General features: G+C 35.6%; 1 protein-coding gene across 1 annotated transcript in view; it reads left to right on the forward strand.

Annotated features, from left to right (window-relative positions):
* The first annotated feature begins 7 nt into the window (after positions 1–7).
* Positions 8–16390, forward strand: part of DNAI7 (dynein axonemal intermediate chain 7) — a 57896-nt gene continuing 41513 nt past the window's right edge. Inside the window, exons 1-6 of the mRNA XM_045829580.1 lie at positions 8–67; positions 1750–1767; positions 8780–8852; positions 10105–10196; positions 12199–12300; positions 13129–13266. Of these exons, the coding sequence (XP_045685536.1) occupies positions 65–67; positions 1750–1767; positions 8780–8852; positions 10105–10196; positions 12199–12300; positions 13129–13266 (426 nt within the window). The 5' untranslated portion in view covers positions 8–64. The remainder of the gene's footprint in view (positions 68–1749; positions 1768–8779; positions 8853–10104; positions 10197–12198; positions 12301–13128; positions 13267–16390) is intronic.

Raw genomic sequence — 16390 nt, forward strand, 5'->3', positions numbered from 1 at the left:
CGTCTGTCCACACAACTCAGCTTGACTTTTGCAGACAGACCTCCGAGGTCGTGCTTCGCTCAGCATGGTGAGCAGGGGAAGAGGGGGATCCAGGTGAAGGCGCGAGCATTGAATCTCCTTGACTAGTGTTAAATGATGTAATAAGAGCCTGTCTTATTTTAGAGGGGAGCGCGTCTGTTTAGTCAAGAACCCATAACCCTCACCCGTGGCCTTCCGGTCCAATATCCGGCGGACAGGTCAGATGATGTCCTAATCGGTCACTGTGGCTAGGTTTAAAAATTAGTCTCAACCTAGTGGAAATAGGTGTTTTTTTTTTATTCAAGGTACTCAGCCTGCCGTGAATTTATTAACCATGATAAAGCTTCTCGTTTCTTTTTTTTCTGCATTCAGCTGTCTTCTCCAAGAGCGCAAGCCAACGTGTACCTATGAAATAATTTGTTTTTCTATTTTTCTTAAATATGATTTCCATCTCTATGATTAAAATCAGAGGAAGTGGAAATGTAATTATTTAGTTTATTAATTACCCGAAAATATAAGAGTTCATTCTTTGTGCTTATGCTCTCTGCTCTTTGAGCACTACTCAACTACCTGATAGTCTTCTTATGATTTGCAAGGAAGTGAGGATATGTACAGTACTTATCCCTAATCTGCTTCACGTTAAAAGCACTAGTGATAGATGACAATTTGCCCATCTTTAAAATATGGCTACTTGAGAGCAGAGGCAATGCTATTTATATAGTCTGCTCTATAGTACTTATCTCAAAGTGGAAGTATATGTTAACCATTAATTGATAGCAAATATAATACTAAAAATGGAACTCATTTGTAAAAATTGTATGAGAGCAAAGTCTCTTCTATTCTTGATATTCTCCAGCATCTTAGAGTGCCTTCCAAATCATTAAGAAACATTTGCTGGACAAACTAAATACATGAACTTTTCAATAAGATGTAATCTGCTTTGTGTCAGTTTTAACATTTATATTTTATACAGTGATAAACTTATGGTTTGAGCCAGTAACTTGTCCTGTATAAGACTTCAAGTGTAGAAAATGTATAATCTTATAGTTGCATGATCTCCCACAAATTTCTTACCAGAAATCTAAGGGACACATGGGCCTGATCAGGAAATTAGAAATAGCATAACTGAAAAATACTTGCAATTGTAATTAATTACTGAAATACTGTGCTTTCCAAAATAATTTTCACACACTGCCAAAGAGCATCATTTAATCATAGCTTTGCCTGCTTTAAATAACTGCTTCTCTTTCTGTAAAATAAGCAATCTAATTTCACAGAAAGATAATTTTTTATGAGATCATTTCCCCACTTTCAAACTTGACATTAGTACCAACACTTAGTCAGTGACTTAGTGATCTTTGGAACCCTTTAATCTAGTGTCTTTCTGACTGGTACTCTGTTCAGTGACAGGGAATTTCATTAAACATGAATTATTGAATGTCATAAGAAACTGTAAAACTTACTTATAAAAATGCTTCAGTGAGTGAAATATTTTATTTTAGTTTTTCCTACACTTGCTTATAGTTTAGTCTGAGTTCTTTTTTAAAAGACTTTTTATTGTAAAATAATTTCAGATTTACAGAAAACTTGCCAAGATGTTATAGAGATTTCCCTTATACTCTTTACCCAGCTTCTTCTAATTTTAACATCTTATGTAATCAGGATACTTTAGTTTAAAATACCTGAATTTTTTAAAAAATTTATCAATTCTTTTGTTTTTCCAAATTTCAGGGTCCCAAAGCAACGAAGGTAGGTCGAAATTTTCTCGAAATAGTTTTATAAACACCAACGTTGTACAAACAGAATTTTAAAACATTTTTTAGTTTTATTATAGTTTATATAGAGTTTACTGAGCTTACTGTAGACATTAATGCTGTTTAAATCATGGAATAATCTTTGTGAGGATTTGACATATGCATATATTATATTACCAAAATAAGGTCAGTTATCACATCTGTTACTTTAAATAATTACTGTTGTGTGTAGGTGTGTGTGTCTGTGTCTGTGCCTGTGTGTGTAGTGAGAACACAGAAGATTTGTCTCAGCAACTTTCGAGTACACAATACAGTATTATTAACTGTAATCACCATGCTGTCCATTAGATCTACAGAACTTATTCATCTTATACCTAAAACTTATACCTTTGCCCAGCATCTGCCCATTTTCTCTAGCTCCCACCCCTGACAACCACCAATTTACTCTGTTTTTATGAGTTTGGCTTTTTTAGATTCCACATCTAAATGAGATCACACAGTATTTGCTTTGCTCTGACTTGTTTCATATAACATAATGCCATCAAAGTTCATTTGCTTTCTTGCAAATAGCAAGATTTTATTCTTTTTAATGTCTGAATAATATTCTATTGTGTATTTTCTTTTTTTTTAATCTGTTCACAAATGGATAAACACATTTTTTTCCATGTCTTGGCTATTTTGAATAATGTTGCAATGCACATGGAGATACAGATATCTCTTTGTGATAGTTGTTTCATTTCATAAAGTTTACATTCTATCTGGGGAGGGAAAGTGATGAAATGATATAGTTTCAGGTAACTTTCAATATGCAGAAAACCAAGAAAGGCTCCAGTGAGAAATACGTGGTAGGGGATTGTGTTGATGCTGTTTCATATACGGTGATTAAGGAGGTAAAATTTGAGAAGAGACCTAGAAGAAACAAGGGAGTAAGTCAATAATTACCTAATGGATCACCATTCCAGGCAGAAGGAACAGTTACTACAAAGTCCTAAAGTTGGGAGTGACATTGTGAGAACGCCAGAGTGGTCAGAAAGGGAGGTACAAAGTCAATGCTAAAACATGGTCTCTGTGGGGGGGAGATGAGCAGGAGCCAGTTCATGGACAAAAAGACTAAGGTGAAATGTTTGGGTTTTATTCTGAGGGCAAAGGGTAGCCTGGGAAAGTTATAAGCAGAGGAGCGATATGCTGTGATTTACATTTTTAATGGGTCAATGCATCACTGACCAGTGTGGCTTAGTTGATTGGGCAGACTCCTGCAGAGCCAAAGGTCGCTGGTTCAGTTCCCTTCTGGGCACATGCCTGAGTCCCCAGTTGGGGCAATCAATGTTTTTCTCTCACATTGATATTTCTATCCCTCTCTTTTTCCTACCCTTCCCCTCTCTTTAAAAATTAAAACGTAAAAGTAAAAAAATAAATAGTCAATGGAAAATTCACTCTAGTAGGAAGAAGACCAGTTAGGAAGCCACTGCAGCAGACTACATCTGATATATTTCATCTTTATTAATGAAATAAATCAACTTCTAGAAGGAAGGAAGGAGGGCTCTCAGAGGTACACAAAAGTTTTCTAAGGATACAAGAATATAGGTAGCTTTATGGAAATCAATTTCTGGATCATTAACTTCCATATTTACCCTTTCCTGGGACAAATCTAAGTCTTGAAGTCCTACCTTATGTCATTGCATTCGGCCCTTTCACAAAATTACCCTTTTGCTTTACAAAAGAATCTTACTGTGGTTTATTACCCTCAGTCCTGGGTTATGAAACTAATGGATAATTCAAAACATTGATTTTGGCAAACCTTTCTTTAATTATTGGACCACAAACTTATTTTGTCTTGTTGTGAGTAGTAAAATGTACCATTAGGAGTTTTGAGATATTCTGTATTCCTTATATATTGTAGTGTGGAGTGGTGGGGCTAGTAATAATTTTTGTTTAGTGATATCACCCATGAAATTATTCTTAAATGATGATATAAAAGCTATCATAATATAATTTATTGACAAAACATCCAGACTCCAAAAATAACCATTGTAGTAAACATTAAGAACATTAGTAAAAATATAAATGAGTTGAATATTTTTACATTGCCTTGAAGTTGTCTTTGAAATTTCATATAACTTAAATCAGTATTATTCATTGAAAAAGCTAGGAAATTGTACAGGACTACAGAAAAAGTTAAAACACCAGGTGCAATGTTGAAAGATCCATCACTGCATTTAAATCAATATGTTTTTCCCCCAACCAGAAGTTGCTGTACTTCATAGAAGATATGAAATAGCAGAAGACATTAGTTAGTTTGTAGGGAAAAATTAACCTTACAGATTGATGAATACATAAATGATGCCAATTAAGTTATTCCCAGTTAGTTTATTAAAGAAATTTTGATATTTGAATTATTTTTTAGAAATACAACTTGTGAAGAAACTTTATAGAACTTAGTATATATATATATTTATATATATATATATATGTATTTTAATTCTCACCTGAGGATATGTTTATTGATTAGAGAGGCGGGGGGAAAGAGACACACACACAGATGTGAGAGAGAACATCGATTGGTTGCCTCCTGTATGTGCCCTGACTGGGGATGGAACCCCCAACCTAGGTCTGTGCCTAGACTGGAAATTGAACCCACAATATTTTGGTGTACAGGACAACACTTCAACCAACTGAGCCACCTGGCCAGGATTATATATTCTTATGTGAATTGATTTTATTTGAACATATTCAGAATGGTAACCAAGTACCTCCAGGCATGGTACTGTAAAGAATGGGCAAAACGGTGGCCTATTGCTCATAGCTATGCTTTAAATCCTATTTCAATTTAGAAATACTATATTCACAAACAGGCTTTAGTTGCCTAAAATTTGAGTTCTGGTTTCTATGGAACATTCAATGTTGACCCTAAAACATAAACGGTGTTAAGTCCAGGTCATTAAAGCCACATCTTCTTAAAACCATGTGTAAATAAATGGAATCAACTTATATCTGGTTCATCATAAATATTGAGGTAGCTTGTCAACACATTTATTTGTACTAAAAAATGAAGTCCAGCTGTCTTCTGTAACTATGATAGGGCCAATTGGCTTAACTTTGAAAGCTGGACTTTGTTAATCAGCTAAACTGTGGACATTTTTATACTTTGAGCAATATCTGCAGCTTTAAAGTTTTGATCAATTTAAAATTAAAGCAGGGGTTAAGAAAATATTTTATCATAAATCTTTGATATATTTAATTTCTAATAGTATTGGGCTTAAAAGATTTGTGAATCAACTTTTATGCTGAAAACAAATAATGCTGACTAAAATATAAATATAGATCAAAACGATCATCTTAAAAGCATTTAAGAGTTGATGAGACAGTAAGAAATAATCAGGAGAAAACCTGTGTGAAGATAGGAACCGAAGAACAGAAGCACTGGGTTTATCATGAGGTCATTTATAGGACTGGCAAAACTTGAACTTTGGTCTTAACAGCAACAGTGGAAGCTAATAAGTGGAATGATGTCTTCAGTGTACTGAAACTAAATAATGGCCAATTTAGAATTCTGTAGCAGCTCAAATAGTTTCCAAAATTAAAAGTGAAATAACATTTTCTTGGGCAGAACTTGAGTTTCCCACCTACAAAACAGATTATACATATAAGGTATAAAACAATAATCATAATAATAAATGTAGATTTAAAAATAAACTAAGATACATGGCAAGAAACAACCTAAAATGTCCATTAGTTGATGAATAAAGAAAATGTCTCTTAAATACATACATACATACATACATATATACATGCATACATACATAAAATGAAAGCCCTGGCTAGGTAGCTCAGGTAGTTAGAGCATTGTCCTACTACGCCAAGTTTGCAGATTGGATCCCCCGTCAGGGCACATGTAAGAATCAAACCAGTGAATGCATAAATAACTGGAACAACAAATAGATATTTCTCTGTGTGTGTGTGTGTGTGTGTGTGTGTGTGTGTGTCTCAAAAGAAAAAGAGAGGGAGGGAGGGGGGAAGGAAGAAAGAAAAAAAGGAAGGAAGAGAAAGAGAAAGACAGAAAGAGAGAATATGTAGTATATCCATACAATGGAATATTTTTTTAGCCATAAAATGTAAGCATTGATACATAGTATAGCATGGATAAACCTTGAAAATATTATGCTAAGTGAGAGACCAGTCACTGAAGAACACACATTGGATGATTCCAGTTATATGAAATGCCCGGAATAGGCAAATTTATACAGAAAGTGAATGAGTGGTTTCCTAGAGCCCGGGTTGGGAGGAAATATGGAAGGGTGACTGCCAATAAATATGTGGTTTCTTTTATGTGGTGATAAAAATGTTCTGACATGGAAATAAAATTTAAAAATTTTTATATCTTTTTGGTAAGAGATAAATATAATAGGAGGATCAACAAAAGTTTTCAAGTACATTTTGTTAGAATGAGATTTCTGTGGGGAAAATGGAATGGGAATACCAGTTCAAGGAGAAAAGATTAAAATTTTTACTAGAGAAAATCTTTCTCATATTTTTAAAAATTAACGATATTGGCCATCAAATCCCCATGGTATATGGATTCCATTGGATATATTTTAGGCAGTGACTGATACATTGAAAAGAGTGATGTAACAGAATTATTTTATGTCATGTATTGGAAACCTTTGCAGCCATTACACTTGCGATGAAAAGTTTTCAATGCCAACATAAAAATGTGTGAAGGGATATATAGTTTTCCAAAATTCTTTTAGGGAATATGTAAACAAATAATTTCAAAAGTTACTGATCAGCTACAGCTGAGGAAGAGACGCCAGAAAAGAAGTCTGAGAAGGAGAGATCGGTGGAAAAAGTGGCTAAGACAGACAGTACTAACCAAAGGCCAAATGAAGAAAGTACTTCAAGGAGGAGGAAGAAAACTTTGTGAAAGGATGATGGCAGATGAGTAAAATGAAGGCTGAAAACTGACCATTGGCATTGGAAACACAGCCATCTGTGAAGGTCTTTGACAAGAGAGGTTTGAGTGGAGCGAGGAAATAAAAGCCTGAGTGGGCCACGCAGAAAATGGGGAAATGAAAGCAGGGCTAACTCCTTTTAGGTGATCTGACATGAAGGGTAACAGAACTGGAGCCAAGGATGGAGAGGATGTAAAGTCTGGGGAGAGAGAACTTTATGGATAACTAAAGTTGCTAGTTACAAGTGCCAAGTCCACACAGTTCTCCTGCTGTACGGGGAAGGAAGGCAGACAGAGATATAGGGAGGTTCCAAGATTTGCTGTGTAAGGAGATTGTTTTCTTCTCAAAGTTGCTAATGATACATGAGGCAAGGTCAACAGCTGAGAGTAGGAAAGAGCAGGGGATTTTGGAAATTTGAAGAGTGAGGACAATGAAATAGTAAGAATACTGGATGGTGCAGAATAGTCTTATTCTTAAGACTATTAAGAATATTTGTGCTCATAAATTTGAACTCATATATTTTTTTTCTGGCAAGGTTCAGCTGCTCATATTGCCAGCACAGATTATTGGGGAGTTGAATTTAACTAGAGGTAGGAATTCACCAGCTGAGCTTCTCAGGAGAGGAAAATAGGAGAGCTGGAGATGTATGTTAGTGATAATGGTGATGAACCAACTGTGAAATCTAACCCGAGTAAGAAAAGAAGTGTGGGGATGAGAAGGGTTGCTGAACGGTAGGAAACTGGTAGGGCTAATGGGATGGAGATTCCGATGGACCGTCCTGCAGTAAGTGAGCCAAAACTTGAAGATGGTCATCCAAGAGTATGTATTCCAAGGATCAATCACTCTTGATTCCTCAGTTTAGATGATTGTCTTCTATTTATGTAATCTTCCCTCAGGGAAAATGGAGGGGAGGTGGTTAACCCCAAGATGGTTCTCAGATCTGTACCCTGTAGCTCTCATCTCTTCGATAAACCTCCGTTTTCTCATTTTAATGCCTGCAGCATTTCCTGGATGCTCCAGCACTTCACACTAAGTATATTTAAACTTCTTTAAATACTTTCTCTTATGAATTTACTTGCTCTGGACTACCATTCTTTTCTTTCTTTCTTATTTTTTCCTTTGAACTCTTCTTTGTCTCCTTTCTCTCTTGCCTGTAATTTAATCATTATCCGATTATTGGATCCACTCTCCTATCTGCATTTTGGGTCATGACTTAACTACCATTAATAGTGACCAAAATGGTATTCCCTTTATAATCATTTTTCCCAAATACCAGGTTCGTTTTCAAAATTATATTCTTAAGCCATAGCCCTTTTTGAAAACATTTAGGGGGTTTCTTTCAGAACAATGTCTAAACTCTATAGCCTAGGCTCCAGTTGCCTTTCCATTCTCATTTGCGCATCACCTCTCCTTGGCGTCTTCCCAGGGCCCACAGAACCTGTTGGCCTCTCCAGGCTCTCTGAACTCTGTCCCTTATGCCCGTGTTTCCCTCTTTTAGGGATATTTCCCCCTTGGATCTGACTGTTACAATTTGGGGGGCACAAACTTAAGTACTATACATACTCTATATAATTTTACTTGATCCCAGCTGTTGAAAATAATCTCTCCTTCCACCAAACTTGCAAAATAATTCTCTGTATATCTTCCAGTCATAAAAAATTTCTGTAATATTTATTGACATGTTGCAGTATTAAAACTGTTTTTACACATATTTTCTTTTAACCCTTACAATAGTGAAATGAGGTTCCATTCAGCACCATTTTAAAGATGTGAAAACTGGGGAAGAGAGAGTTACTTAAAGTGTTTATGCTTGTCACTATCACTCTTGGTGTTGAATGATTTATGTGCTTATTTTTGTTATTTGCTTTCACGTGTTGTCCTTAAGGCACCAAGTCAAGGCTTTGCACATAATAGGTGGTCTTATTTGAATGAGTGAAAAATAGGATTTATAGAGATATTTTTCATAATTATTATTTGAGGGATATATGTTTTTAAGGTATTTGGGTTAATAGCCTTTTTAAAATATATGTTGTTGCCTTTGTTGAACCTGGCAATAAGAAAAAGAAAAACACCAAAGCTGAAAACCTGAAGCTGCTACAAGAGGAGGAGGAGAGACGCCAAAAAGAGGAAGGTACAAAACACAGTGATGCTATTTTTACATGCAGGTGATGCCAGCCACAGGTTGGTGTTTCTGAAATCCAGTCAATATACTTTAAAAGAATTTTCAAAATTCTTTAATTTTTCAAATTCAATTTTTTCATGATAGGTGCCTACTATTTAAAGGGCACCCAGAAAGGCGATAGCACACACAAATAACTTTAAGATATATTTTGAAGTAGAGTTGCCAGATAAAATATGGGATGCCCAGTTAAATTTGAATTTCAGGTAAACAATAGATAACTTGGCATAATTTGCCCCATGCAATATTCGGGACATACTTAAACCAAAGAAAAAAGAAGTTCATTATTGATCTCAAATTCAAATTCAACTGAGCATCTTTATTTTGATATTAATTCCGGCAGTCCTACTTGAAGTGGTCACACTTACTGATGAAATAGGGGCATTGGTGCTGACTGTGCGGTGAGAACTCTGAAACTGGAGTTCATTGAATAAGGGAAGTACACACTAGCAAGACAACACACAGTGGTCTAGATTTTTATAGTTTCATAATTTTATTTGCCAAATGTAAAGAGGACTTTCACTTGTTAAAATATCAATTAAAACAATTAAAGTATTGTTATTTAAAATACCAAAAATTATTTTAAAAATCTGAATATTTCAAGTGGTTGTAGCTTTTAACATTAAGAATATCTGTGGATAAAATTCAGGTTTTAAAAATCTGTTTTTCAGGTTTCATGCTGATTTTTTATGTATAAATCCTTTTTAGATGACTCATGATAAGAATAGAACATCAGTATCTAGATCTTGGGAAACGTTTTATGATAATGATTTAAACTCAGATTCTTCAACATATGTATCATATTTTCTTTTTAATAGCGAAAGCAAGAGAAGTTTAAGGTTATTGCTTTGATGATGTAGATATCACAAGGTTATGCAAATCTTATGAAGATGTGACCTCTTCTTAATCACCCACAATAGATGTGTCATTTTTTTATTGGCTAAAGTCATTATTGGATCATTATAAACTTTTGAGAGAAGAGAGATATCATTATGGGCCTATTCTTTTTGGCCAGAAAATTTAGTCATGTTACTTTTTTTTTAAAGAAATCTAGCATTTGTCTTAATTCTACTATATAATAAAGGTTGTGACTTCTATAAAACATATCACCATCATTACATCTTCCAAATATTTGAAGTGACTTTTAGGCTTTAAATATAGATTGATTTTTATCACTGTGAAAAAAATTTTTTTTGTCCTTTAGAGGAAGCTCGTGTGAAACGTGAAAAAGAAGAAATGGAAAGGCTTGAAATGGAACGAATTGAGAAAGAAAAATGGCAACAACTTGAAGTAAAAGTAAATAAACATTCATGATGTTATCAGTGAAGGCAAACTATATGACTATCAGATCTCTTGGGCTATTTAATATCATTCTTCTCCAGAGGCTACCAGTAATAGTTAGGCCGGTATGAACTGGTTTAATTCATTTAACCCTACTGTAAAATTAATGCCATCATCATCCACACTTCACAGATAAGGAAACTGAGGAGTAGGGAAACCAAGCTGGGTCAGAGCCAGGACCTAGATGGAAGTAATCTTGCATTGGAGCCCATGCTTGTAAACATGAATTTATTATTCTCAATCTGTTTTGTAGAAAATTGAACAGGGACCAAAAGGAAAAACAAATATTTCAGTTCTACCTCTCTTTTTTTGGTTTCACTTCTCTTTTCACCAGAATTTTTCAGATCAGTAGTTGTGAAATATTTTGATCTCAGGAAAAAAAAACCTCATTGCTCTTAAAAATTGAAAAAACCCCACCAAGGAACTTTTGTTTATGTGGGTTACATCTATTAATATTTACATAGTAGAAATTAAAACCAAGAAATTTAATAATATATGAATAGACTTAAACATTGTTAAAAATAAACATTAAGTAAATATGATTCACATATTTTTAAGAAAAGAGGCATATATAATTACATATAGATACTGTATATTATCTATATACATATATACATTATCTATTAGCTGTGGTTGACATATAGCATATTAGTTTCAGGTGTGCAACATAATGATCTGATATCTGTATATATTGTGAAATGATCGCCACAATTAAGTCTAGTTAACATCCATCAGCACACATTATATATACATTTTTAAATTAGGGAAGTGAGTGGCATTGCTTATATTTTTAAAATCTCTTTAATGTCTGACTTAACAGAAAACAACTGGATTCTTATGTCTACTTCAGTATTCCATTGTGCTGTGTATTTTTGATTGGAGTGTGTGAAGAAAATTTGGCCTCACACAGATACGTAGCTGGAATATTTTATTAACCTTTCAGATAACTGTGGATATTTTTTATTACTTTACCAAAAATCAATAAGTAGTAGTTTCTTAATGTAGAATCTGAAACCATAGCAGTGAACTTTTCATACTCTACTACACTAAAACCTTGACCTGTCTTACACTCTGAGTAGTTCTCATTTCTGTGCATGATTTTGCAGTATCATGTATTGGTTGCTCAGAAAAATTTGGTTCACTGAATTATTTCCTTCCAAATATTGACATGTTTTTGTTATTCATTATCAAAAAATCACAAGTATCTACAATCCAATCAGAAAAGTCCTTAAGGATTGGGAAATTCTCAAGCTCATAGTGGTAGATAAAAGTTTTCTAAAATTTGAAAATTATTCGAAAGCTTGAATTTTATCATCAGCAACAAATACTTTAAATTGTTCCCTGGAAGTGACATGCTCAATTCATTCATTTTTTGAGAGAATGTCTGCCAAAATACTCAAGTAATTGCACAAGTGTTTATTTCTGAAGACGGTATTGTTTGTTGCTATGCAGCAGACATGCTTCATGCATACTTCCCATTTTATCACACAGGATATTACAAAGACGTACACTCAAAGCTTGACATGTTATGAAATGAGTAATTTTTACTGGTCCATCAGGTCATTCTTATGTGACACTGGCTGTTCATGACCCCCGCCCCTGAAGAATGAGACCACGAGTACAGTTCATGCCTTGATTTGTGCTGCCACCATGGTTTTACACCAGCTCGAACTGTCAGTGCAAACGTGTGCACAGTGAAAAAGACAGAGTTTTAGTATTATTGTGAAAATAGGGTTGACTTCACACATCTCAGAAGGCCTTGGTGGACACACCATGAGTGTGCAGACCACACTTTGCAAACCACTGTTTCAGAGGAAACCTTTTAGAAATATCAGTTACATACAAATTAATTTTAGTATTCATTCTGAAATGAAATACTTTGCCAAGTAAAATTTTGATGTTACTGTGAAACAAAAGCTGAAATTAAAGAACAAATTAATGTATCTTCATGCAACAGGATCTAGAAAGAAAAAATGAAGAACTTGAGGAACTTTTTTTGTTGGAGAGGTGCTTTCCTGAAGCAGAGAAGCTGAAACGAAATAATAGATTGCTTTCTCAGGTAAGGCTGAATTTTTTTTTTTTTTGAGCTAGTACTTTTGTACCACAAGAGGGAGTTGTAGCCTGATATCCTTTTTAGTTCCAAGAAACTTAAAATTTGTCTATAAAAAATCTCTGACCTGACAGAGTTGTTGTAGCAAAATAAATTCATCTAGCTTTGCACAAAACTATGTGTCAGTAATAAGATCCTTGAAATATTTATATCCCTTGACTCAACTGGAATCTTCACTGAGGAAATAGTCCTAAATTAAAATATAAAAATGTTGGGTTTAAGGCAATCTAGTGTTGCCCCAAACAGCATAGCTTTAGGAACAACATGGGTGATTATCAGGAGAAAAAGAAAAAAACTGTAATAATATGATGAAAGATGATTATGGTATAATATTAAGTGAAAAATTATAAGTGCAGTGTGATTACAAATGTAGAATTTGCATAGAGTATAAATGAATGGAAAGGCTCATACTAAAATGCCCATGGTGATTAACAGTTAGTAATGCTTTGAGACATAGAAATTAGCCCACATGTTGTCTTTTGTAAATATAGGAGCTATATGACAAGAGAGGAAAGCAAAACAAAACCAACCCATACACGGTTTTAAAAATTAAAGTATTACAATAAATTTGTATCTATTTGAATTATTGAGGCTTACAAATTATTTTGCTGAAGAGGAATTTGGTTACTTTAGAAATAAGTAACTAGTTAAGGTCCTAATATATTTCTGCCCAAACTGAGAAAACTAGGTTATGAGAACTGATACTTAAACAAGAAGCAATTTAGTCTTCGGTTGAATCTTCATCAGTGTGAACCTCCAGATGTTTTTCTTCTGCAGTGGATGCACTACATTCAATGTGACGGGAGCCCTGACCCTTCAGTAGCCCAAGAAATCAATACTTTCATTAGCTTGTGGAAAGAGGAAACAGATGAGACTTTCGAGGAAGTCATTGCAAAGAGTAAACTAGTGCTGCATGTGAGTGCCTAAGTATTATTCCATAATTTAAAATTATTTAAAGTACAAGTTGATTTCAAAAAATAGAAATAAGACATGGTATTTGCCACTAATATTTGCCTCCTTGGCTATGGAGAAAAATATTTGCTAATCTTTTTCTCTTTAACTCCTAAAAACCCCTTGATACCTGAGATGAGGTCAACATAACATAAATGTGAAATATTTACTGTATGTGTGTCTAATTCAAGTAAAAAAAATTAAGTTGTATCCATTTATGTTAATAACTTAGGAAGAAAGTTCATAGTTTTATTTTCAGCTGCATCATCCACTATTCATTGATGTATACACGCGTATTTATTGTTAACTATGTGCCAGGCCCCAACTCGTTCAGGCAGTGAAAGTACCAAGATGAATAAGACTATCCTATGTTCTATTTCTGCAAACAGGATGCATAGACTAGCTTGAGGAGCTACCACTTTACAAGCACTTAAAAATTCTGGAAAAGTATTTTGAATGACATTTAAGTCCATTGCCTAGTATAAAAGAACATAAGGGAAAATCTTGGAGGTCATAAAACAACTTAGAAAAGTGGGCAAGTGTAGAAGTCAGGGGCTTCCCAGAAAGTATCTGTTAACCCCTGGTGGCTTAGCTTTGGTTTAAAGGGCCATCAGATGCAAAGCCTATGTTACATGCAAGGTGACAAATGGATCAGAGACCTCCTGTACTGCTGGGAGCCGCAGAAAGGCAATGTGGATAATAGGGAAAAAAACCTCCTCTGCAAAGGGAGGTGATACGAACTTGTTTTGCTCATCTTTAGCTTAATAGAGGGAAAACAAAAATGTCTCTAGTGAGAATTCTGAATTAGGAGTGAATCAGAAGTTGGACTGGACGATTTACCAGATGACACCACAGAGAGATAAAGAGATGGAAAATGTGAAAGGGCAGTTGACATATATGTATAATAGAGGAAGAAAGACTAAAAACTGATTGAAAAGGAGTACCCAAAGAATAAGGGAGAGAAAGTAGTCAAACAGACATGGCTGGCAATTTTTCAGAACTGAGGAAAGAAATGAACCCTCTGATTCAAGAAATACAACAAATGCCAATTTGGGATAAATAGAAAGAAATCCACACTTAGACACACCTACATAATATTAGAAAGTAAAGCAATTCACTTTTCTTGATCCCATTATACTTTATGCTTTTTAAAAATTATATTTTATTAATTACACTATCACAGTTATCCTGATTTTCCCCCCTTTCACACTTCCAACCAGCAACAACCCCCAGTCCCTCAGGCAATCCCCCTACTATTGTTCATGTCCATGGGTCATGCATGTAAGTGCTTTGGCTATTCCATTTCCTATGCTGTACTTTACATCCCCATAGCTATTCTGTGACTACCTATTTGCACTTCTTAATCCCCTCACCTCTTCACCGATTCCCCTACTACCCCTCTGATCTGGCAACAGCAAAACACTCTCTGTATCTATGATTCTGTTTCTGTTTTCCTTTGCTTAGTTTGTTTTTTTTTTAGTGTCAATTGTTGATAGATTTGTATTTCTTGCCATTTTATTATTTATAGTTTTGATCTTCTTTTTCTTAAATAAGTCCCTTTAACATTTCATATAATAATGATTTGGTGATGATGAACTCCTTTAGTTTTTTCTTGTCTGGGAAGCTCTTCATCTGCCTTTTGATTCTAAATGATAGCTTTGCTGGGTCTAGAAATCATGGCTGTAGGTCCTGCTTTTCACGACTTTGAATATTTCTTGCCAATATTTCTTGCCCTTCTAGTCTGCAAAGTTTCTTTTGAGAAATCAGCCCAACAGTCTTATGGAAACGTCCCTGTAGGTAACTAACTGCTTTTCTCTTGCTGCTTTTAAGATTCTCTCTTTATCTTTAAACTCTGGCACTTAAAACTCTGGATGTGTCTTGGGGGGGCCTCTTTGCATCCATCTCGTTTGGGACTCTCTGTGCTCCCTGGACTTCCATGTCTATTTCCTTCTGGTGAAGGAAATTATGGTAGGTTTCTCTCATTATTTTTTCAATAGATTTCCAATTTCTTGCTGTTTATCTCCTCCTTCTGGCACCCCATGATGTGAATATTGAACCAGTTGAAGTTGTCCCAGAGGCTGCTTATACTATCCTTGTTTTTTGGATTCTTTTTTATTTTTCTTGTTCTAACTGGTTGTTTTTTGCTTCCTTCGGTTCCAAATCATTGATTTGATTCTCAGCTTCACCCACTCTACTGTTGTTTACTTCTGTGTAATAGGTAGAGCTGCTTTGACTCTGTGTCTTGGTAGTGTGGCCTAATGTAGTAGGTGTCATGTAGGTTCCAGTGGCACAGCCTCCCCTGTCTGGGTACTCAAGGTGCACCCTTCATTTGGGCTGTGTACACCCTCCTCTTGCAGTTGAGCCTTGATTGCTGTTGGCAGGTCAATGGGAGGGATTTACCCAGGCCAGTCAGCTGCAAGGACTGGCTGTGACCACCCTCCACCAACCTCCATCCTCCATGGAAAATCACCTTTGCAGGGGCAGGGTGGTGGTGTTCCAACGTGGTCTGTAGCTGTCCACCGGGTGTGCTGGCCCTGGGGTTTCCTAGGTGGTGCTGAACAAAGTCAGCCCCTGCTTTTGTTTTGCCCAAGGCTGTGCTGCCTCAGCTATAAAGCAATCTGAAATGGCTGCTAGTTGTGCTGTGCTTGAAGATTCCTAGAAGTCAACTTGTGAATCTCTGCTGGCTGCTGCTTGCGAGGGTCCCACTGAGGCCAGCTATTGCTTATTTGATATGATTTAGCAAGTTATGAAGCATTAGCCAAGACCAGCTATTCCTATGGAAAAGCAGCTTGTGTGGGCCCATAAGTTGGGTGGGGTGGAGTCTCTGAGGATCACCAAGGCAGGGCAAACAGTATTAGCCAGGTTGATGGAGTCTCAGATATGGCACTGTGGCTTGTCAGCTATGGGTGGAGGGTTCAGACAAGGAACAATTATTTCTTCTCACCTTGATGCTAGAAACCTCAGTTTCTTCCCATATGCCACTGGTGCTTTTCATGCTGCTACCTTGGTGCTGGGGTTCAAAGGGAGTGAGTTTGAGTAGGTGAGTCTGTGTGTGGGTTCTTTAAGAGAAACTGCTTGGGGCTCCAGA

This window comes from Phyllostomus hastatus, unplaced genomic scaffold (genome assembly GCF_019186645.2).
Source record: "Phyllostomus hastatus isolate PE091 unplaced genomic scaffold, TTU_PhHast_1.1 phas_scaffold_93, whole genome shotgun sequence".
Taxonomy (NCBI): domain Eukaryota; kingdom Metazoa; phylum Chordata; class Mammalia; order Chiroptera; family Phyllostomidae; genus Phyllostomus; species Phyllostomus hastatus.